At 39.0% G+C, this 26,076-nt stretch overlaps 1 protein-coding gene across 1 annotated transcript in view; it reads right to left on the reverse strand.

Annotated features, from left to right (window-relative positions):
• LOC140229762 (uncharacterized) overlaps positions 1-22,449 on the reverse strand; it is a 30,387-nt gene extending 7,938 nt beyond the window's left edge. The window contains exons 1-4 of the mRNA XM_072309997.1: positions 22,432-22,449; positions 20,039-21,728; positions 8,215-8,314; positions 1,708-1,822 (exon numbers count right to left, since the gene is read on the reverse strand). Coding sequence (XP_072166098.1) covers positions 1,708-1,822; positions 8,215-8,314; positions 20,039-21,728; positions 22,432-22,449 — 1,923 coding nt within the window. The remainder of the gene's footprint in view (positions 1-1,707; positions 1,823-8,214; positions 8,315-20,038; positions 21,729-22,431) is intronic.
• Between the last annotated feature and the right edge of the window lie 3,627 nt (positions 22,450-26,076).

Genomic DNA, 26,076 nt, shown 5'->3' on the forward strand with positions numbered 1-26,076 from the left:
AATGGACACAATTCCTAGTGCAAGGCACTAATATCAATGTTAATTTCTGTTTCCACTCTGGTCTCTCCTCCCAACCACCCCACCCCCTTACATCCTCCCCTCTTCCGAAACATGTCCCCCCCCCCCCCACCATCCCTTCTCTTTTCCGCACACCTCCCTCCTCGCACCCCTCTCCCTCCACTCCCCTCCCTCTTCCCTATAGCATTTCACATCTTACTGGTCCTCTTCCCTTGCATCCTCCCTGTACGCTCCCCTCGCCCTTTTCGTCTCCCACCAATTTGTACCCCCATCTATCTATAATACCCTCCCCCCCCCCCCTCCCAACAGATCTACATGTAATACCCGTGTCATGTGAAAGATCACGGCTTCCACTCTTTACGGGATCATTACAGTTCTGGTTTTCAGGTTGTTGTTGTTGTTGTTGTTGTTGTTGTTGTTGTTGTTGTTGTTGTTGTTGTTGTTGCTGCTGTTGCTGTTGATGTTGTTGTTGTTGTTGTTGTTGTTTTTTGTTATTTTTGAGATGATGAGAAACCTCTTATGAAATATGAAAGATCATGTAATTCCAAGAGGGATTCAACGTTTACTTGATGAAAATTAGTTGTAAAATGGCTGAGATATCAAAAATAGAGCAATAGTAATAAAGGGTGGGACACACGTATTATTAGGATCGCTTTATTTTACTTTTTTTTGGATGTCTCAGCCATTTCAAAACCGATTTTCATCTAATAAACTAAATTTCTCTAAGAATATGTTCTGTATCATTTCACAAGCGGTTTCTTGGTATCTCGCAAAAAGTTAATAGCTCAATCCACATTTCCACCAATACGATACCATCCCTTTAACCTCTGATATCATACTCAGTATAATGATCAGTGAACCTTAGTGAAATCTGTTACAAGGCCACCAAAGTCAGTTGAGCAATATTAAATGAAGCCATGTCTAATTTGATCCGTTGTTCACTTCATGCCTCATTCTCTATCGCTCTCCCCTCTTTCACTTTTCCTTCCTTCCTTCCGCTCTACCTTCCATTTGTTTTCCTCCTGTTGCATTATCTCTGACACATTATCACAAGAATATTACACATACAGAAACAAAAAGAAAAACAACAGGAAAATAGTATCTGGGGAATAAACCCAGATCATAATTATAGCGCGTTGTGCCTGCCTGTGAAACCATGAAAATGAGTAATAGCGATGGAAACAAAATATTATGTGCAAAAAAAGTTACACGAGTTTAAAATGAATTTAGGTAAATAACATCATTGAACAGTTCCCAAAGTATACATGTCCCTTCTCTAATCAATAGTTGTGTATGTGTGTGTGTGATATTATACACAGAGTGCAGAAGCTTATGACTTAGAAAAAGAACATAATGCCTCCGGCGACACTTCCTGGCGGAGGCATAAAAATGAAATATGATGCGATGCTTTAAGAAAACAAAAAATACATAAAATTTACAACGTGACTAATACACAAAAACCCATAATATTATGGACAGACAGTATACACACATTAAATACTAGGCAGGGTGAGCTATAAATACACGACTGTGTATATATACCACATCAATAAGCAAAAGCGAAGAAATTAATCATGTCACGTATACTCGCAGATCCGGTTATAAATGATGTTTATCTTCGTATTAAGGGTAGGATTGAACCATAAAAGGAGAGAAATAACGTCAGCGCGACGTAGACTACGTTCTTACCTGCTGCATGTAATTGAATATATCCACGGACTTTCCTGCTAGTCTGACGAGCTCAATCAACCTCCGTATCAGACCCATATCAGGTTGGTCCTGAACGATGGCGATATGGAGTGCCCTGCAACAAAAACATACAACAACAATAGGAGATGATAACACTGGGACACGAAACAATGGGCATTTTTGTTTTCTCAAATAATAGAATTTATTGATTTCTCGAAGCAACATAATTATACAGAGGATGGATGAAATACAAAATTATTACTTCAACACAAAGCCATTTCTTTGGTACAAACAATTTAAACACTTATCTGTGTTGTTCATGTTTTTTTTTCTTCAAATATTTAAATAACTCCTTACTAACAAACATACTATAAAGGGTCGTACATGCGAGGATACCCATTAATGCAAACATGACTGTATATACCCAACCAAAAAATGGTTTGGCAGGGACCTCCAAAACAGCTGATTATGACAGCCCTCCTCCGAAATACAGAGAAGAATATTATTCATTATCATAATTATTCAATTCCATTACGAAAATAGGACAAAATAACTCTTGGCAGTCCGAAAGCCAGCCCAGGCCCGCCCGACATGGCGACGACGAGTGCACAATGAATAAGTTCCACAGGACCATTGCAATCAATTACAATGGGCATGTCAATATTAGATTAATATATCATCATCAAACAAGAGCAAAGTGCGGGATTATCAAAATGATGTCACTTTACAGGACCGTTTTTAGTCCGGAAGTGAATGAGATATTAAGGAATAAGGGACCATTATGAATATTGACATTTCAGTGGGAAGTTCCTTGACGTTGTCGCGTTTACGCAATCGAGGGTGGGTGTTCGATTAACCAGGGAGGTGGAAGTACATCCCTGGATTAATGATGTTATCTGGATTACGTGAGAAATGCTATGCCCTCTTGCTAATACACAATCACAGATAGGCAATTACACTTTCGTTTGTCTCGTACGCCATTTTTTAAAAATCATTTTATCAATTCTACACGTATAAAAGAGTACATGTATTCACGTAGGCCTATTTCATATTTACTTTTTCCTTTGCTGTAATAAACAGCCTATAAAACGTACAATGTATGAATCAAAGCAAACACCTGAACAAAAGTGCCCTATTGCAATTCAAACCAGTGTTACATAGTTAGTATTATAGCTTTCATTTCGCCCAAGTCCATTATACTCTTCGGACCAAAACGCCATGGGAACAATGGAAACAGGAAATACGACTGCAGCAAACAAACAAATTACCAACGTCAGTCAGTACTGAGTGTAATAATAAATGTGTTATACTTTAAGTCCTAAATATTTGGGAAAGCATTATAGAACTGATTTTGTGCGGTGATCGTTTCATGGGTTACAAGTATAGACCTTAAAAGCGATCGTAACAAGAGTGCGATAAAATTTAAGTCCGACGACAATTCCACACCTCTGACATTATGCATACCCTGTTAAAGGGACACGGACCCAGGATTCAAGAGGGCGCTGTTGCATGTAGTGAAAATCGCCGCCATCTCTATTACGAAGATCGTAAAGCTAGGCAACTGTTGATCATAAAGCCTCACGGGCACGTAAGTTTCCGCGGCTACAGCCAGCAAGCAAGCTAAGAATCAGTACAGTCACTATGCTGAACTAGCTAGAGTTAACAACGGCCAAATCAATAAACGAACGGAGAGTAATATTTTTTAACCATTTTCGTTATATACCCACAAATTGGTTTTATTCGGACGTTCGAAAAATGGCGAATGCTTAGACGAAGGTCCATGTATGACAGCGCCCTCTGAATCACGGGTCTGTTTCCCGTTAACAGCAGGATTTCCCAGCCTTCCTAGTCTTCGGAATATCGCACATCATGTCAGCGTGTATTTGCGAAAATTCTCAGCCTTTGATATACTCGGTGTAATATGTATTTTTTTGAACCCCCAGAGGACCATATTGTTTTAAAATACTACAGTCATCGTAAGCTCCACAGTAGGACTCCATGGCAAGGATAGAGTTAATTACTCTAAAGCCTCCAATATATTATGGCACATGAGTGCCACACGACATACTTTTACAATCGAAATCCTGTTATACAAACACCACAGTCGCCGTGTTGTTAATATAAACACAGATAGAAATATATATCTTCTGATCACTATATCTACTTTAGGAAGGTTACAATAAGCACTCCTTCTTAGGACTACACATGGTGGAACCATCAAGTTTCCTGGAATCTCCTCAAGGCAAACGTAAATAATACTAATAATAATAATGACTAGTATAGAGCAGCAAATATTTCGTGAAGACGCAGAACACAACATGATTTTAAAAAAAGTAAAGTTACTCACAATAACAGTGTATAAAACTTAAATGATAATGGCATGATTATGTAAAAAGTTTCCTATTGACATGCACACAAATCTCCACTCTTGCACATACTTTATATAGGCCTAAAAACAAAAATATAATCATACTTAGCATATAACACAATTCGTACCCTGAACATGGACGGAGGTACAGTTACTATTACTTGTCGCATAGATTCACCGTCTCCCCTTTTGCAAACCAATATCAGAACTGTGTGGAATTATATCCATAGGACCGGCACACGTGACTATATACAACATCACTGCTTCATTCATGTAAGCACGTGGGACTGCATGTTAAATCAGAACTATCCCATCCTATGCCTGACTTTGAATGAATTAATTGTCGATCATTACCTGTTCTACACAATATAAAAGTTGCGTCAGGAGACTTTGATTCTTAACGGTATTTTACTTTTAAGAACGAGCTTTTACTCATGTTGATCTAAAAAAAAGGAGACATAGAACGATGTCTTCTTCGCCCTCCCTCTTTTCTCTCTCTCTCTCTCTCTCTCTCTCTCTCTCTCTCTCTCTTTCAAATTTGCTACAAACACCACACCCCACACACGTACTTCCTTTCAGACGTTGGATTGCTTTGTTACTATAAGACTTTGGGGGGGGGGGAGGGTCACGTGACTCAAATTCTGAAGTCGACCGCCAAGATTCGCGTCACGGAACAAAAGGTCGAAGTTCACGACGCTGATTCAATTCTGGATTGTTATATCTTTTTTTTGAGAAAATTGACGCGGTTACGTGCATTTTTGAGCCGTTTAGCAGACTGTGGTCCCTTCTCATGATTCCTCTCCTTCCCCCCCCCCCCCTCTCTCTCTCTCTCTCTCTTCTCTTTCTTTTCTTTTCTTTTTTTTTTCGTCTGCTGCTTTACGGATTTCTGTTTGTATTTGTACAACCGCAAGCACCCAACTTCCTGTTATGTCGATGAATAGAACTGAACAAACTTGGAAGCAAAAATGAAGAATATTATGGAAGTATAATCATGCCTTGTGCTTTTAAGTCATTAAAGGGCATGTCGAATATTAAAAGGGGCAAAAAAATGCATGTCCGCACACAAACAAACACGCAAACACGAACGAACACACACACAACACATATATAAATACAAATAGATAAATGGAAAGGTAGAATAATGATTATTGAGAAAATATATTATAAGTATACAATCATTCGCACTGAGCAAAACACAACCTTGTAAAGATTATTTTGAAAATTGCCATGATCCCTTTAAACCTTGCCTCTTAACTTGTTTGAGTTTTTGACATGACGTACCCTAGAGAGGAACAATGACCATTTCACAATACCCATTGATACCAGAACACAATAACGCATTGAAAGGAATGCCTGTGTGCCTACCTACACATTGAACAATGTGTTGAATTGTGTGCATTGTGATTAATGGGCTAAGTCGAATGACAAAAGCTGTGATGTGATGAACGAAAATAGGGGTTTCCCCGTCAGCACATTTCACAGTGCACATACAGCCGGAACTCATGGGTACTTGAGTACACGGCTGTTTGCATGTTCACGCGCATGAAAGGTCAAAGGGCGCCAAACAGTAGTGTCGAGGGGGAAAAAATAAGAAGAAAGAAAGAATGTGGCCCGCTCTTAATACCACTGAATGCATCAGTGATAGGAATGGGCGAAGTATACACTGCGTACACGGGACTTTCCCGCTACACAATTTTCGATATCCATGTTACATGTAGGCTCCTTGGTGTCGTAGGTATGAATTATTTTATATCACTGTTTATCGAGCTCGCTGAATGTGGTAATGTCTGGAACTGAAGTTGTATTCTATCTATGTTTCGCTCATTTCCTGGGTACAAGGGCGGATTTTGTGACGTTCAGGTGAAATTGGCTGATCATCCCCCCCCCCCCCTTTTTTTTTTCTGTTCTACATAATAAGTAGGCTGGCCAAAAAGGAATGGAACGTGACCGCTTTGCGATCTTAAAGCCCACCTCACAATGTGAGTATACATACACTGTATATAGGGTATCTCCCCCCCCCCCCCCCCCATACTGGGCGATGTTCAGTGTAGTAGTACGTCATTTGCAGTGCGAAAAAAGGAATATGCTGTTAATGCGTGGGATTACGTAACGACCTTTTCAATATCGGGTATAATCTCAGGAATATTTACAGAAAAGATAGGAAAAAAACTATTCAAATAAACTACCACTACATCACTATACATTTGTATATGTCAAAAGAGAAGGCCCCCACCCATCCCATCCCCTCCCATCCCCGCTTTTACTACACTAATATCAATCCAGGCCTACTTACAGTGGAAGCGGTGTCATGTGTGAATCTAATCTAAGAATGAAGGGAATCTTCGGAGACGATTATAATGTACAAACTATATTCATTCCTTGCTCAATGCCTACAAAATCCCAAAGTGATGAAACAAGAGGGGGCAAATTATTTTACATACATGTCCTACTATAATATGAAGACCTATATGTATATGGGTAATTCCATAAAATAGGGACCCACTTTGTGACATGCCTATTTGGCCAATACAATCAGAAAATCCGATTTTTGTTCAACATAACTTTAAAAAACATTCATATTTTATTTTAGTAAGTCCCTTGAAAACTGACTGAAAATTAACATTCTAAACTGAAATTGAAGGAAGTCATACCAAACTGAAGTGTATGGGGAAAAACTGGTTCACCATGTAAAGGGGACACCATTGGTGTCCCCCTTTACACGGTGAACCATCCATTTTGGCATCTTACCACATATTTCAAACTAGTTCTATGTTCGTTTCAATAGAAGTGATTATTTTGAAGTAAGAAATTAACTATACTATTGAAAAAATGACACAACCCCTATTTTTGGCCAGGAAAAAGATTCTTCAATGTTTCTCGTGTAAGGGGGACACCAAATATTATTTTTGCATTTTTTTTTCAAATTAATATAGAGTGGTCAATTTTTGATACCTGTTACAAAGAAACCACAGCTACATGTTGTGATAAGACACAAAAAATTAGCTCTCACTGTGCCCCGACGTAATATTTAGGGGGACACCAAAGCCACGTGTGTGAAAACTATAATTTGGTCTTTTTTTTTTCAAATTTATTTATTTTAACCTAATTTTCTCTTGAAATCTTTTAAACTATGTGATTGCTACCAAAATAACAACAGTTAAACATTGGTCCTTAATATGGATTCCACACTCATAAATTAAGGTTTCTCGTGTCAAACTTACACCTGAAACGTCTTTCTTGGGATTTATGTGCGCAATTGATGCATGAATTATATTTATAGTGTTCAAAGTTTGCTCGTCTTTTATCATTTTTTCCCACAAACAAGCTGTAAATCTGTCTAACTGGTGTTATGTCACACGTTGTGATTTTGCACTTTTTGTCAAAATTCATGTGGAACTTTGAAGAAGCAATTTCTATATTTTACTTTGAAAAGGAAGGTACTTACCTGAATAAGAGTATTCAGAAGTAAAATTGATTTAGGGTTTGTAATTTTTAAGCAATGGCAAACTAGTGGGACCCTTTTTAATGGAATTACCCATTATAGACAATGTCACACATTTCTGGAATGACGGAGCCAACATACCCGCATCATTTAAAAATACATAATCAATAAAGAGAGGGGAAAAGTTTACCCCTGAATAATGATTTCAGAAGCGGATCTAGAGGGGGGGTTGGGGGGGTTGCAACAACCCCCCTAAAAAAAAAAAAAAAAAAAATCCGGGGGCAATTTTTTTTTTTATCTTATCTTTTTTTTTTAACTTTTTCTATTTATGGCAATGACCTCTATACCAAAAATAGTGGTGTTTTAGATGCAAGAAAACGCCATTTTCACACACAGATTTTCAAAAAATTCTCCCTACTGTGGGAGGGGGGACACACCCCCCTCCCACACCCTCCCGATCCCCCCCCCCCCCCCCCCCCCTCTCTCGCTCAGCTCGCTCGGGCTCGGTCGCTACGCTCCCTCGCATATCGCCCCAACCCCCTCCTTTATCAAAAGCTAGATCCGCCCCTGGATTTCCTGTTCAGTGATTGGTCTATACAACGTCACGTGAGCACACAGCGTTCCTCATACGACGCTGATGATGTGGAAAACAAATATTTAGGCCCCCTTATAATTAATTGGTGTTGTGAGTCCTTACGTGTCTCCGTCGGTGTCTTGTTCTGTAGCTCGCTGGCAGTCAATGGCGATCGACAGGCTGACGAACGGATTAACGGCGAACGATGCCGCCGCCTGGTATCCTGCGGGACGGGGAAGGGTGAGAGAGAGAGAGAGAGAATTAGGAAAATAAAAATGCAGAAAACATCAGACTGATGCGCTAACTCCACACACATCGAGTGCGTATACACCCAAGTACTTTCCACGTGCATCTCTGTATATCAAACGCATTCTTCAAAGCAACATATATACACACACACATTTATTTATTTATTTATTTATTTATTTATTTATTTATTTACTTATGTATTTATCTATTCATGTTTTCTTTAAAAGCAGGGTTGTCCCGTTCAGATCCCCAATGGCCTACTTTGCAAGGGAGCCCTGCATCAAATACAAAGGTTACAAAATCAAATACGGATTACAAATAATAACGAGTAACTTGGTATACAAATGGAAAATACAACGAAAACATATGAAAACATAATACGACATAATACAAGTGGTGGTCATACGAAATAATACTAGTAACTAAATCAAAAGACTGGTGAAGCCACACAAACGTAATTATACACTAACAATCATTTCATAGCTATATCTTAACACATACCATGTTGAAATAATATTGAATTTTTGTGCATGTCAGCATGTAATGTAAGCCTACATGTGCTTCTGTGTCTTCCTGGACTTGACGGGTATTTACATAATCATACAGACAGCGCATGCTTACATACAGATACACTGTAAATTGATAGTACAGTGTATAGAAATGGAATTCCTATCTTTTCATCATGCGGGATTTTTTTTTTTCCACCAGAAAAGACGATGATGTAAGAGTGAAGACTGAGATACGTTATCGAAACGTTTCAAAAATAACATTGCTTGCGCATCTCTAAGAATAAAATCATACAACCAATAACAATGGCGAGGAAATCATTGACATTTCCCTTTAATACGCGGCAATGTACGTTGTAAGATGACTAGACACGTGGCGATGCCGAAGACTAGACGATCATTAATCTCGGTGTAAATCTCGCGCAATATCTGCCACACAAATTCTGAAAAGGGAATTTCCCTTTTTAGCAGCCGAACCCTCGATACGCTGTGTTATTAGAGTGATGTGTTGACAAAGGCGTGAGCTTGCGGAAGGGAAATACGAAGGCTGCTCTAACCACAGTGGTTACTGTTTCCTTTCTGAAAAACGGAATAACACGGCACGCGTATACTCACAACAAGCAAAGAAAATGCTCCTATATGCCACTTGGGCCTATTTGGCTCAAACGCATACATCGTTACGGGTTTTCTGATGCATTTTTTAATTCCTTATTTGCCCTTTTTCTTTCTTTCTTTTTCTTGTGTGTGTGTGTGTGTGTGTGAGTGCGTGTGTGTGCGCGTGTGTGTGCTGACACGGCTAGATCATTGCCCATATGCATAGTATTCCATGAATTTCGTGAGAAGTAACGTAGACTTTGTATAACGACCTTGAGGCGCTGTTCCTGGGGGGGAAAAAAATCTCTCAGTCTTTTCTTTCACGTGTAATTCTTCCCTGGACCCATATTTTTGTTTTTCTTTTCCCTTTCGCTCAAATCTTCCTTCTCGTCGTCCATTCCTCTCATCCTTTGTCATCTTTCTCTTCTTCCTCCTCTTTTCGGTTTTCTCTCTTCTTCCTCTTCCTCGTCTCTCCTCCGTGATATGTCTTCCCATTCGGTCTTCTTAAAGGGGACCTCCGGATGATTTTCAGACTTTTACATTTGAACAACTATATATAAATCAAACTGAGTACAGAGTTGCAGAATTTATAGTGATTGGGATAAGGAATGAGAATGTTTTCAAAATTTATAACAAATTGCAACGAACAAGGATGATGACATGACAGCCTCACCATAAGAATGCATGAGTTGGGGCTCAAGGAAGCAGAACAAAAGAAGAAGGCATGCACAGATTTTTCACAGGTGAACTTGTCGAGCAAGCGGTATTGTAATGCAATTACACTGTTACATTTCTGAAATATATGAGGCTCTGATGTCATCAGCACTGTTCAGTGTAATTTGTTCAAGATTTTCAATTTATTGGTTTCTCTTCTCAAGGTCCACAATAAATTCCACGAATCTGTACATGGACCTGTTGATTTATGTACTACATGATGTAAAATTATGAAAATCATCCGGAATGCCCCTTTAATCCCACATTCTTCCTTATTCCTCCTCTCATTCCTGTTTTCTCTTTCTCCTCACAATAAATTCTTCCCCCCTCTTCCTCGTTCCAACTTTATTCTTCCCTCCCCCACCCCATTGTGGTTATTTGCTATAAAAAGAAGTGTCCATGTTCCTCGTATACCTTCCCATGTAGAGATCGCGGAGTGTCACTGAACGACATCTATACATTGTATGCACCGTCTTTATCGAATGTAATATTTCTTGAATAAATATCATTTTACTAGGACTTGTGGTGGATGTGGCTTTTGAAAGACTAGAAGCTTCACGTGGAAATTATTTGAAGGTTCAATAGCGTTGCCTTTTTATAGGCCTATGCAATTCACAGTTCATGATTGCTGTTGCAAATGTCATCACCCGATGAGTTTAATGACACGTACAAAATGCGACAGGTACTTTCCATTTTCTTCTGCAGAAGTATCATACGACTAATCTCAGAGTGGAAACTTCTGAAAACGCGTCATTTTTAAAGTGTTGATATGTATAAACGGAAGCAGAAAACGATGTTTATGGAACCATATCTCCTCCTATATACCCAGGCCCGCTAGCTAAATTATCTTTCCCACATAAGTTCCGGACCCCGTGAGAGAATGTATGAATATTCATTAGACCGTATGACGTAATCATTAACAAGACGCTCTAAGAATGGAAAAAGAACGTCTGATTGCAGCGATATTTCGTGTGGCAAATGGTGTACGTTCAGACTCATACACTCGAGGTCCCAGGTTCGAGTCCCACACATTTTGCTTCAAATCCCACTTTTTGCTTCTTCTTCTTTCTTTTTTTTTGGGGGGGGGTACTACATTTCTAAATCAAATTATTGAACTTTTACCATTTTCAACACACCGAAAGTATTGCATGTAATACAAATATTATCTCACATTATATTGCCGTTTATTCCGTCAATAAATTGAAGTTTTGAGACTTGGGGTCCGGAATTTATGCGGGAAAAATAATTTCGCGGCCCGCTACACGAGTAGCGAAACAGGGAGGGTGGGGGGGGGGGGGAGGCAGATGAACAAAAGGGAACAAAGAAAGGGAGAGCAGGTGGTTACAAGCACACAATCCTGTGGCTTGGTGCACAAGAATTAATCCTCCGCATTTCCGCATTCTTGCGCAGGCAAGCGAGGATTTGTCTCCTCCTCATTCCCACCTCCGAAAGTAGGCTGAGGTTTGGCGTCTGCGAATGACAGTCACTGCAGTATAGTTGTGATGTTAACCATTTAAACTTTTAGGCTGAGGTTTGGCGTCTGCGAATGACAGTCACTGCAGTACTCTAGTTGTGATAACCATTTAAACTTTTAGGCTGAGGTTTGGCGTCCGCGAATGACAGTCACTGCAGTACTCTAGTTGTGATTATAACCATTTAAACTTTCGCAGCTGATAGGCTGTTGTAAAGTAACCATCAATTACTGCTATTACTGTGAGTTGCAGTTGTTGTGAACTACACTGTACTCAAAAATTAGTAAAACTCTGAGCTAAAAAAAATAAATAAATAAATAAAAATCCAAGACTAACTCGGCAAAGGGCAATGAATATCAATCTGTATCAAATCGCATGACGACAATGATTCCCGCATAAAATTCATGTACATCCTTGAAATTCTCATGAGGTAGAATAACACCTGTCCGGATTTCCCTCTTAAACGGGTACAAAAGCAAGATACAACGTAAAAGACAGTGTCAGGTGTTTCGAGTCCGGTTTCCATGTGAATCAGCTTGCTTCCTAGAGTGTATCGTCCAACGCGGGCACTTTAGCCAGACTGCATAAAATATAATCTGGCAGACGGAGACTCAACCCCACCCCCCCCCCACCTAAAAAAAAAAAGATAAAAAATGAATGAATGAATTAATCAATTCCTAATAATTATAATAATGATAATGATGATGATGATGATGACAATAATAATAATAATAATAATAATAATAATAATAATAATAATAATAATACATAAATAAATAAACGAATGAATAAACAAATAGATAAATAAATAAGTAAATACATAAATACATACGTATGCCTACATAAATACATAAACAGGCTGTACACTGTACATAAGACAAGTAGCCCTCATTTCAAAAGATGAACATATGTTTTGTGCACCTGTTTAGCGTAACGGAAGTACTCCCACCATTATTATAAAACTCGAAGAAAGGCATTTACCGTCCCTGGGTACAATAGATTTGCTGGAGATTCATCCTCATCCACCGCAGCTGTAAAAAGTATTATCAATCCAAACGTTGTGGGTTTATTTTTCGGATTTTATTGGCATTCTTACTTGATGGCTTTCATTTTTATGTCTTTAGGGGCCCTATATTAGTGTCAATGACAGAAAACAAGAGCGTCAAAGAGTCCAGAAAGGTCTACAGAAAAAAAAAAAAAAAAAAGAATTGAAGATTGAGATTCATAATCTCTTGAAGCTAGGAAACAAGGTTTGGAGCCTGGTAGGGTGTGCGCCCTCTACGACGTAAAAAGGTTGTGCCACACAATGCAAGATTGCGTGTGTAAACTGTACAATTACTGTGAATTAAGTGTGTGAATCATACATCAATGCATGTACCTCATACCCATGGGTTTACAGATCTGAATTCAGTGGAAGATAATCGTGTTGGTTCTTTTGATATTCAGGTGTTTTAACGACTTCATTGATACAAATAATACGAACAAGTATTGATGGTTATGATAATGCGATAATGATAATAATGATAATAATGATAATAATAATAATAATAATAACAATAATAATAATAATAATAATAATAATAATAATAATAATAATAATGATAATGATAAGAATAATGATAAGAAGAAAAAGAAGAAGAAGAAGAAGAGACGGAAGATTAATAAAGAAGAGGCAGAAGAGGAAAAGGGAGGAGATAAAACGGAGAAAAGATGAATGATGAAAATAATGACAATACTCGATAGTCTGGCATTGATCTTGCAAAGGTTTTGTCGAACAGGCCTTACTGTAATACCAGCGAACATGTTTCATTTTCTACATACTGTCTTCTTTGTGAGAACATAGCACACGGGCCATTGTATCTCATTCTCATACTTTCTCATAAACTGCAGAAAAGAACAAAGGGTACTCTTTATTGTTTTTCAGCATGTCCCTGTTAAAAGCGCGTGCACACCTACAGTGTACATGTGTAAGAGCAAGGTCAACTTTATAATGCTATATAGCATAAGAGACTTCATGGTGTGTATTCTTGCGTCGAGTGTCGATGAACTTTGGACCATGGTTACAGAGTAAACATTTCCTCACGCCTCGTATCTCTGATTCATCTCTGTTCTGCGCGAGTGATTTCAGTGTGTCTGGGATGAATGTGCCCGTTTGCATTGCAAATAAACGCTTAAATTGCAATATAAAAAGATGAAGAAGAGAAAAGAAGAGGACGAAGTATAATAGTATACAGTATAGTAAGGAGTTGGAAGCAATAACATGTCTCCCGAAATGATGTTGGATGTATTGTTGTTGTTGTTGTTGTTTTAAAGAAAAAGAAAAGAAAATGGGACCCTATCAAACAAATAATTTGCCCAATATGATGCTGACATAAAATCAGACCGTAATAGATCTTACGGAAATTAAACAGTAATACAATATAATGTCTCCACGAGGGAGCTCATGATAAAAGTCTCCATTCATGAGGGAACTCATAAACAATGTCTGCACGAGGTAGCTGTATGACTGACCTGTCGTGACATGAAAACAAAAGGGGACATCTATCATTCACACGAATGACGTTCGATTTGACATATTGTTATAGGGCTATAGGGTTTGAGGGAAGTTAAATTATTACAGCTTTGCGCTATTGTATTTGTATTTTGATAGCTTGAGAGTCACCCTAACCGTATAAAGTTCACTGTCATACAATATGCAAGCGTCGATTCTTCGCAGTGTAAAATGCCATCTCCCAATACACGTCTGGTGCTGTGTGCAATACCCAAAAGACAAAATGCAAGGTGGATTTGCATAGATCAACTGATTTAGAAGGCACAGTCCGCTATACAGCAAGTTGCATGCACCTCAATATGTGATATATGTACGTTTCACATCTGTCCATAATTCTCGGAAAATCTCTCCCACACAGTTTGACATTAAATACTCGTACATGTACATTCTCTCGACAATTAAGGACAAAATGAGATGTACAATTGTACATGATAATGTTTGCAGTACATGTGTATGTACGGCATGATAGCATACACATACGTACAGTATAAAAACTCACTGTACAATGTAGGCCCTATTAAACATACTGATAAGATATTATGTAATTCATGTACATGTACCTTATATTCATTCACAGTACATGTACATAATGGTGAATCTTTAAAAGATTGCACTTAATTTTCCGATAACCTTACAATTATTCTTAATTCTATACTTTGAAAGATCCATATTGGAATGAAAAAAAAAATAACCCCAGATAAGTTTATGATTTAAAAAAAAAAAAATGATAACGAGCCGTGGAATGATCAACATACAAAATCTGCCTATGTACAAATTAATGTACGTCACGGCTGCCCTTCTCTGAGTTTTTCAAGATAATCATCACACAATTCATTTGTCCTAAAAAAACAAAATAATATTACAGCTGCATATCAAGTACCGGGTGGTGTACATCTTGAAATTGAGCGTGTTACAAGCCTTAATTTAAAATGTGGGAATATTGCGAAAATTGTATGTGCGCAGAGGGCACATCACGCAGTATTTCGTGATTTATTGCCGGTTGTGTTGCTTACAATATATGAAATGTTCGATATTCTGTCTCATGTTTTGCCAACGAATTTTCCAAGTATAGTTGGATGTTTCTCAAGATTTGCACGTATTTTTCATGCACAATTTAGTTTGTGCATGTTGCTGGTTCTGGAGGATGCTGTATACCATGTTGATGGCTTTTGGGGATGGGGCGTTTCACGAGAATTTGAGCATGATGCACACCCCTCCTGAACCACCACCCTTAAGAATCAATAATAGAATATCAATTCAAATTCACACATGAGATCAAAATAATATTTTTCAACTATTTGTGCTAATTTTGCAACATGAATCACTTGAAATTAATATCATTTCGATCAACGTTCCGGAAAAATCTTAAACGAAAAGAGAGAGAGAGAGAAAAAAAAAAAGATATAAGCTAAATTGTCCACACAGTCATAATATGACTTTACTGATGAAAACATGTAAATTGAAGGTCACAAAAATCAAAAATATGATCATCACGATGAAATGGATTTATACTGAAGATCCGAAAGATCACATACAAATTTTGAGGAAACGAAAGATGCTCAGAAAAAGAAAGTGATGATCTCATGATGATGAAATTTAAGATACCGCACAAAATAAAAGCCACATTCACTCTTGCTTAATATAACTACCAAAAAAAAAGGTGTATATCACGAAAATTAATGTTCACTTATGTTCACTTGTGAAAATTGATCGCTCACAAACGAAAGTGAAAGTGTTTGGAAGTGCTTACCCCACCTATAAAATCTAACTAATTTGAATGCTGACATTTTGTAAATTCATGCCCAAACACGAAACTTGAATGCTGACATCTGAATTTGAACCTTGCAACAATTCATTTTGGTTATTTTCAACATACAATTTTTCACAGAAATATTGACGTTAATAAATTACTTTTTGCAATGGGAATTTCTAACACAGACCTCTGTACGTTTTGTTCGAGCTCCAAATAAACATTTATATTGTTTTGGGAATGCGATGTTACATGTACTCAAAGATTTATTCTCAAATACAGGAAATCATAGTAATCAAACTCACAATCAAACTGAATTACATTGTAACTATAAGTATTTCTATACTTTGGTTCTGTAGAAAACCTCAAGAGTTAAAATGTGTGTGTGTGGGTTTTTCTTCTTTTTTTTTGTAAGCAAATTATCTTACACAATTGTATCTTCTGCCAGAAACAGAAAGAAATCATTAAACTTTTGCCGATTTTGTCACTTTTCAAGCAAGCGAAAAGAGTAGATGAATATATGTCAGAACAAAAAATAAAGGTTTGTATGTAATATTAACTGGAATCGTATTTATATTATTTCGACTGTTTGCGGCTATATACCTGTCAAATATTATTCTTTTAGATATATCACTTATTTGTACCAGAATGATGATAAGTGAATGATTTTGTGTGTGTGTGTGTGTGTGTGTGTGTGTGGAAAAAAAAACTATATAGGCCTATAAATGTGTCAAGAAACGAATATGAAAGCATTAAACCTGAAATCGTTGGACCAAAGTCACGCCGTTGCACCGTTACTCCATGGCACACCACACCACTCCACACTCAGATTTGAATGCACATTAATTTACCGAAAATAAATGGCAATTTTAGGAAACTTGCCGGGAAAACTTATACGAACAACCACGATAAAGGTGCTCAACACAATTAGGGTCTATCTCGTGTATACATATTATATTATGCAAAGCACATGCGCACTGGGCCGGGGATTCCCCATCCAAACATGCCGCACCACCAGACACTGTTACTGATAGAAACTGAAAGAATGGGCATCATAATTATGTCGCACAAAACAATCGCTTTAGTTAAGGCAGTACTGTACATCAGCTCGCATTACAACATAATTATGTTTGAAGCCTTCCCTTGAATCGTACATGCTTTTATCGTGGAATTCAAGAAGCAGAGCATTTTTAATAAATCAACTATGAAGAAAAAGTATTTTAATGACACGTCTCCGTGTTTTCGTAAATGAAATTGATCCACTATGTAATCGACTCAGTATTGATATCAGTATCAAGAATATCAACAATTAACTATATATCCAACTTTAACTGCGCTCGTGCGTAGGCCTTATTTTAGTATTAGGTAAGATTTGCATATCATTTCATCAACACTTTGGCAATAATGTATAAAACGAATGGTAAATAATGATTAGGGATGATCTATCTTTGTGGCTCGCCTATATGATGGAATTTTCACTGCGGTTCTTTTGGCTAACCTGAACCAGGCATATACAGCTCTGTACACACGTACTACGAAAAAAGAAAATGATATTGTGGAGATAGACAAAAGAGAGAGAGAGAAAGAGAGAGAGAGAGAAAGAGAAAGGGGAAAAAACACTTAATACGCTCCTTCATTAATCACTGGTACCACTAGCTACGTTCTTTCTTTGTAAACTACCGTTAGAGACATCCGGGACAACCCGGTATTTTCGTCGTTTTCCTTAGACTAAGGCACATGTGGATTTTCAATAATACTGGAAACTGTAACGCATTCATGCTTATCCGGACCACTCCCATAGCATTTTTCCCACTCCCACTAAAGCATGCCACTTTGCCCACTTTGGTGTGGTCTTATATTATAATTCATTTATTTTTGTAAAGAAAATAGGCCTACTACAAGTGAAGAAAAGACAAGAAAAATAATGTCAATGTCTTAGACGTGGCATCAGAAACTAAAAGTTTCTATACTTGACGGCATTGACTTAAAGCTGACAAATTTGGGTGACCAAGTTGGTGACAACTCTCATGGAAAAGAACAAAACAAAAACAAAAACCGAGAGTGAGAGACTTCGCTCGGGTGGTCGAGAATCATAGAGATCTGTACAAATGCAACATTACAACAGTGGAGAAGGGATTGGGATCGAAGCACTTAATATTTAGCCTCAGTCCATAGCTTCCAGGCATGAACACAATGTCATTACACATTACATGCAGTCATAAGAGTTTTCGCGCACGCGTGCTAGCTCGGGGAATTCCCACAGGTTCTGGAGGCTTGCGCAAAGAAAATGGCGTACAATTCGTACTGTACGATTCCACACGCTTATACACGTCGCGATCAGCATTACAGCAGATACACACACACTTGCGGGGAAGACAGCCACACACAAACGAACACACACACACACACACACACACACACACACACACACACACACACATATCATACATACATACACTCACACATGTGCATGCACATACAATCTCTTACACACAATTTTAAGATAGTAACAAATACCTTGCTTGTATCCTTTCGAGTCACGTTTGATGATTTTGTAGTCACCTTCTAGATACACTGATACATTGCTTTAATAATAGCCTGTTTCACACTGCAACTTATTGTACAAAACCATTTATTTTAGCAAACTGTGAGAAGAGATAATCAATTTCCCAGAGAGTTAAGGATGACAAGCTTAAATGATCACAGGGCATAAACCTCTGTCTTTTCACTACATATGTCACCCTCATTTGTTTCTTCATTCCTTATGAAAAAGTACAGACCTCCCAACATATTCTGAATTTGAAGGAAAGAATCTGAATTTAGGATTCTCCTATTTTTCTTGATAATTTTACGACACACCCTTATGGGGACTGCTCCTCCTTTCCTACTTCTGAACCGAATCATCCCATTTCTTTTCTTTTTTTTTTTCAGTAAGAAAGATTCGGAGAACTGTACATTAAATCACGATATCTATCTCAAAATTTGGCAAAAACATATAACCGATAAATCACCGAAACGTCATTGGCAACACTACGAGACCGTCATGTTTATTTTCCCAGCAATCCGATTGTCGTGCGTTGTATAGCGTGTTCTCTAAAGTCATGCATGACATTCTGGTTTCGTGCGATAAATCTTCAAGTATTTATCATTTATTTTAAACTTGAGCTAACGTGTGGATAACGCAGGGCGTAAGACACTACATGATTTTGAAATTTCGCGATAATTTTCATTGTACAACTGTAGCCACCACTTTGATATACATTACCTACTAAGGAGTAGCATCTTCCTCATGGTTAATAACGTGATCGCATCTACATGTACCTACGTGTACCACGCGTTTAACGATATGTGTTTTCTTAGTTTTTCATAAAGTTTACTACTCCTATTGGACATCATTAACTGCATGTCACTGCAAAGTGAGCACTTACTCGAGAGGCAGATAAGACGGGGGGGGGGGGGGGAGAGAGTTTGTCGACTGTACAGATTTTCAGGAGCTGTTTAAATCCCCCAGAGTTGATCTTTGGTCTGTTTGTTCGGGCTACGCCGTTTCCTCATTGATAACAACGACGGAGACATTATGAATGATGAATCGGGATATGATATGTATTTTGCTGCTTCAATCACTATGGGCATCGGGGTGTGGATCGTAGTGCAAGGTACTAGAGTGACGTCAGGCGAATCATAGACACAAACACAATCGGAAGTTATTTGATTGCTGACAATGTGACCTACGAGAGACGACCCCGTCACCTTGCACATTTCCTTTACTCCCAGTCTTTATCAGCTTTCCCCATCAAATAGCGGTGTATGAGCGGAAAGCAAAGTTTGATAAGGCATTTAGATTGCATCGGCTTTCGACTTTTCTCGGTGTGAAATGGGGACATAGATATGCCCTGCTCCGCACAACTGTTTGTACAATGGTGCACAAAACTGTATATTGTCTTCCAAAAGAAATAAACATAAATAATCGTGCCACAGCAATGACGGAATAATCGTGAAGTCAACAACAACAACAACAACAACAACAACAACAAAGGATATTATAACATTACTTAAAATATGATAATAACAAGAACGAACTTTGAGCAAATCACGAAAAGAGACGACTCACTTGGAACTGAAGTCTGCGCAGGTCCTGGTGTCTGCACAATCGGAGGAGCTCCAGATGATATCGATGGTTCCGGCGCTGAAGTGGGTAAGGGTCCTGCTGGAACAGCCGCTGGAGCCACCCCTCTCACTACGGGTGACAGGGGATAGAACTCCCTGGTAGGTGAGATGTAGCCTTGCCCTGCTGCTTGGTGCAATACCCTTTCGGGTGGTACCTCGTGAAGGTTCTGTGGGTGAGGAAGAGTTGGCGGCTGTGGGTGCGTTACAGGAGGCTGACTTGGCTGGCTGGGATGCGGAGGTGCAACCTGAGGGGGTGACGAGCGAGGAGGTCCAATTTTCAGCTGGGGCTTTGGCTGAGGCGACAAAGAAGGAGGAGCTACTGGAGGTGGATGCTGCGATGGGACTAGAACTGGAGGAGGGAAAGATGCCTTTGCTGGTTGCGAAAGGGTCTCCTGCGGAGATGTCGTTACAGCTGGTGGGCGTAATTTCAGTAGCGCCTCGGTCGCAGGAGTTGGGATGTGCGACTGCGCTGCCGCTCTGATGTGCGCAGCGTGAAGTTGAGCTATGGGTGGAACAACGGAGCGAGGCTTGGGGGCGAGGGCGAGGAGTTCATGTACTTGGGAGGTACCTGTTCCCCTGTGAGACCCAGCAGGAGGACGTTGCTGGATAAGAGCATGTGGTAAAAGGGGTCCATGAACAGGGTAGGTAACTTGTGACGCGTGTGCCTGTCCGGAGTGCTGCGGGGCACTCATGCTTCTTGCTTGCGTCACGTGGGTAGCAATACGTTCAGAACCATGTTGAACCCCCGGCTGAGAAGCTATGGCAGTCGTTGTTTGATAACCTTTAGAGGTCTTCTTTGCATGTATCTTTGACGTTGGAGATATCTTCGAAACCATGGTTGTTGGCGGCTTTGCGTCCGACGGTACGGCACGGATGTCTGCAACGGGCCCCACAGATTTCTTCGTGTTGGTGCCAGGACTGGGTAGTCTGACCTGTAAAAACGTACCAGCAACTGGGGGCTGTACCGGTGCAACGTGTTGTTTGTGCTTCTTCGCAGGCGAGGGGGAAGGTGAGTTCACTGTCTGCGATGGCACTGAAGTTAGGGTCGTCACACTCGTCGCAGGCATGGCAGTTCCTCGCAACAGGCTGGAGATTGTTCTATCGCAGTTTGCAGGAGAGGGCGTACCACTGCCTCCCTCCCCGGTATGACCAGCCAGTAGTTGACGGTGGCTAGCGTGCGAGTCTGGCGACTGGCCCGCACGCTGTTTGGGGGACCCGGTAGACGTTGGACCAGGTGAAGACCGACTTGGTATGTCTATGTGTGGTGGTATCATCGCATGCAGATGATGTCTGGGATCAATAGGTACGACAGAGTGGCTGATAAGGGCCGCTTTAGTATTGGGTGGCACATTCAAATGCCCCTTTCCAGATTCGTCACTCCCACCAGTGTACCTGTCCACAGTTTTAGCAGTCTCCGTCTTTACCGCTTTTGTTGGAGACGGTGCGAGTTGCGGTAGAGATTTTGTCAAATTGAGCGGGGCATTTTCGGGGGTAAGCGGTTCCTTTTTCACCTCCTTCTTGACACGAAGGTCTAACGGCGCAGGCGATCCTGAACGGTTCTCTTCACCCTGCTCCATATTTACATAAGACCAACGGGCCAATTTCCTCTTCGACACGAAGTCAATCTTGTCTCCCTCAGGAGAGAAAAAAAAATGAACGAGCTAAACTACCGTATCAGTCATATTCAGTCACATAGAGATCCTGACCACGTATCGGCCGCTTTGTTTCTTCATACATGTCTCACATATCGCGCGATATGAATAGGGCGACCGAGCATTCATATTGGGGAAATACCCAAAGACGTCACGGAAGAATGAGGCTGGTATTCAGGCAGGTGTGGATATTGTCTCTGCCGCACTTGAGCACAGATCTCAAAGGCTCGCATTGACGTCGCTACGCGCCACTGGAAAGGGAATAATCACCACCTTCCGAACCCTGGTTCTCATTGTTCAGTCAAAGATTTCTGCAAGAAAACATACAATGCAGTGAAGATAAGAAATCTCACAGTGGCAGATCAAATTGGCATATTGTACAATTACATATCATGAAGCATGCATGTCTACAAAACATCGACGTCATAACTGACATTGCCAAACAATTACGGAAACACAAATAATCACTAAAACACTGCCATCAGTCGGATGGCATTTTAGCATGTTTGTATTATTCAGTGACTTTATAAAATAATCATGCACTGGCATGGATCTCGCTGACTGTAATGATTGACCAACAGTCTGGAAATTCCAGACGAATGGTCAAGCAAAGTTAGAGTCGGAAATCCGGAGTGATCCCTTTTACTGATTGATTATAAAGTCATAGTTCACAGAATGAACCTACGGTGTATAGAGGTGCCATGCGACCGAAGACAGCGCCATATTATGAATGTTTATAGTGTTTGAGTAATTATAGCCTTCGTTTTAACAGAAAAAAAAAAATCCCTTCTTAATATTGATATCAAAGGGCGATCAAAATAAGACAAAGAATATTCATTTGTATATCCGGGTGACATCGCTGGAGTCATACCGTATATTGCCATTATCCTTCTCTGCTCGTCAATGCTCGTTGTCTATTGTGCATATGAAGAGCCGTGATTGCTGTCAGGTTTGTGTGTGTGCTGTGTGTGTTTGTTTGCTGTTTTTTTAACAGTTCAAACTTCTCTGATAATTCAATTCAATTCAATTCAATTCAATCATAGTTTATTTCCAATCAACGAAAATCAAAACATAGTACAAAGTATACATGTCATGAAATAATATTGTTCAAATATTTGCAAAAGATTCATGTAGTATCCGGAGATAAATTATATAACAACACAATAATTTGGAGGAACAATACATATATACGGGCGTGCGGAAAATAGATTCGATTATGGAAAATAGTGATCCACTAACAAGCAAAGCTTGTGGGACGTGGACCGCTAGAAAAATAATGAGTAAATAATATATTGGTCGAGAGTTTTTGATAGCTATTATATTTGATATAGATTATCTAAGTCATTTGTAAAGATATACAGTACATGTAGTTATATTGAGATACGCAGGTCGGGAAAAAAAAATGTAAGAATAGAATATCAATGCTAATGCCCGGACACTGTTTGAACCACGTGTACCAGGAAAATATGACAAGGACAACACACTCGTACACACATTACCCACACACAAGACGCGAGACAGTACCGAGAGGAGAGAAGACGGTAACAATACAAGATACGAAGAACAAAAGACAAGAAAGGAAGAGGAGAGAAGAAAGAAGAGAGGTCTGCATACAGAACACGCCAAGTGCTGCGACATCAGGACAGGTGAAAGCTCAAGCATGAATTTAAAAAAAATTGAATTATGTAGAATTATAAGTAGAGAGTATAGGTGTTTTCTGAATTTGTATTTAAATGTGACGAATTTGGGGGAATCTTTTAAACTATTATCTAGATTATTCAAAAATTTGGGTCCGGTATAAAGAAATGTACTTTGGGCATGTGCGGTTCTCATTAATGGACGATGAAATGAGTCGGGAAATATTTCAGGTAAGATATTACTGTTATATAAAGGAGTATATTTCCAACTTATTTGAACACCATAGTCTTGTTTCCAAACTCAGAAACTATCTTTCTTGGGAAAAAAAAAGACAATCACAAAAACCATCGAATAAATACATATCAACTGACGCATCATTATTTAGAACCTGTAAAGAATCCTACAATGTACATATACCTCGCAATCAAGCCTGGCCGTTGTGATACATGTCTCATTGTCGTGTCAAACATACTGAACTTTGTGAAATATGCTTGAAAATGCTTCCAATGTGTACGTTACCCATTATATCAAAATACCACAAGAAACAGGATCCTCAATATACATACATGTAAAACTGCCTCATCCGGGTTTGAAATGGCAGCTGAAGTGGACGATTTGCAAGAACATGCAGACACTAACTCTATAAAAGGTGCTACCCTGAGCAATAATTGGGACTCGGCAATATACTCTGAAATCAAAAGAAAAGAAAATATTTTGCGTAAATGATGAATATCGCCATTGACTGTCTTTTCTCAGCTCCTCGCTCTTCTACTTTTTCTTTTTCTTATTAGGCATCAGTACCTGCTGTCGCATACCGTTTCCATTCCTTCCTTTCTATTATCAAATCATACCACTAAAACAGAATCATAAGTTTTCAGACATAATAATACTGCTTCCAGATTTTTTTTTTTTTCAGATTTAGGGTTATACACAATCTGGTGTGATCTCTTGCTAACGATATTATAATCCTTGTTATTATTATATCGAGTACGCTTAATTCAATAAAAAGACAAGTTTTAATAATCCACGTTTTGCGACAAGTAACAATAACAACGCCTGTACTTCGCCGCCGAAATCTTCCAGTTAATGACATCATTAGTGTCTTCTTGCTTATTATAGGCACTGAGTGAACTCCTACTTTGTTATACAAATCGGAGAAATTCATTACTTCCAGCAGTAATCATCTTGTCTGGTCTTATACAGTAATTTCTATGAAAGGTTGACTCAGCATATATACGAAAGCAAGGGATATATGACATGTCATCGTCACACGTGCCCGAAAAGGAATATTTCCACGTGACAAGTTCACCTTCATGGACATGTGGATTGAGTGAATGCAGCAATATTAGTAGAACACATCAGTGAGAGTTTGAGGAAAATCGGACGCATTTTTGAAGTTTCTGCTTAGTCACTGCTGGATGAGAAGACTACTACAGCTTGTGATGTCATATGTGTACAACGATACAAAGAAAATATAAAGAAAATTCAAGATATTTTAACTTTTCTCGCATGATAAAAGAACACTTGACTTCCCTCTTTCAGGAGGCAAGGGGAATAATATTACCCTTATACGTCAGTGACGAGTCGAGGAAATGCGCACTTTTTTCAAAAAGTAAGATTTTGTGAAATTCTCTTTATATGTTCCTTTATCGTTGTCCGCATGTGACATCATACACTGTGGTAGTCTTTTCATCCAGCAGTAACTGTGCAGATACTATCATAACTTTTGAACGGATTGTCCGATTTCCCCCAAACTTTCACTGATGTGTTCTACTAATATTGCTGCATTCACTCAATCCAATATGAAGGTGGACTTGTCCTTTAACAGTATAAAGAGTACAGTTTCTGTTGCGCAATTTTGCTCATTTTTTTTTTCCACTGTTATCTTGCACGTCACATCTGATTTAAGAATAACCCTTTGTGTGTTTGGAGCGCGAAATGACACAGCATAAAGCACGGCCTTGTACTGTAGCCCTTATGTACACACTGTCCAAAGTCAATCGCACCAGAAAAAAAAAGACTCGGATATGGAGTAGAATTTCGTCGAAGGAAAATTTCCTCGATAGAAGCCCTACACTCTCGTTGCTGCTACTCAGAAATCGGGGATTTTTTTTTTCCTGTGACGTCATCGTCGGGATACATGACGTCGACATACCAAGGAATAATAATATTGGTCTTGCACACAAGTTGACGTACAGTATAATTCATATACATATGTAGTAGTACGGATTTTAGATTCCGTGGCGTTACGTGCTATATAAGCAGGCTGATATAGGGCAAGTCCAAGCTATTTTGCACCAGTAACGCGTGGGACATCACAAGAAGATTTAGCCCTATATTGCACTGTTAAGATTGAAATTTCATATGTTGGGTTGCTTTTGATAGCTAGTAGGTATCTTCATTCAAAACAATAGAAATAATGAGAATCAGGCGTTCAGTATTTAATTTATGCAAATTTATTCTCCAGTAACGCGTGGGACCACAAAAATTGTCTTTTTTTTTTCTTCTTTTACTTTTATCTCAATTATTGTGAAAATACTTGATATACTATAAAATCATTACAAACATCTTTTTCTACAACAATAACTGTACCTGAAACAAAACATTTCAGAAAAAATCATGAAACTGTTTTCTCTCAAGGTCAATTATAGAAACATAGGTATAGTAACGCGTGGGACAAGTAACGCGTGGG

This window comes from Diadema setosum, chromosome 6 (genome assembly GCF_964275005.1).
Source record: "Diadema setosum chromosome 6, eeDiaSeto1, whole genome shotgun sequence".
Taxonomy (NCBI): Eukaryota; Metazoa; Echinodermata; class Echinoidea; order Diadematoida; family Diadematidae; genus Diadema; species Diadema setosum.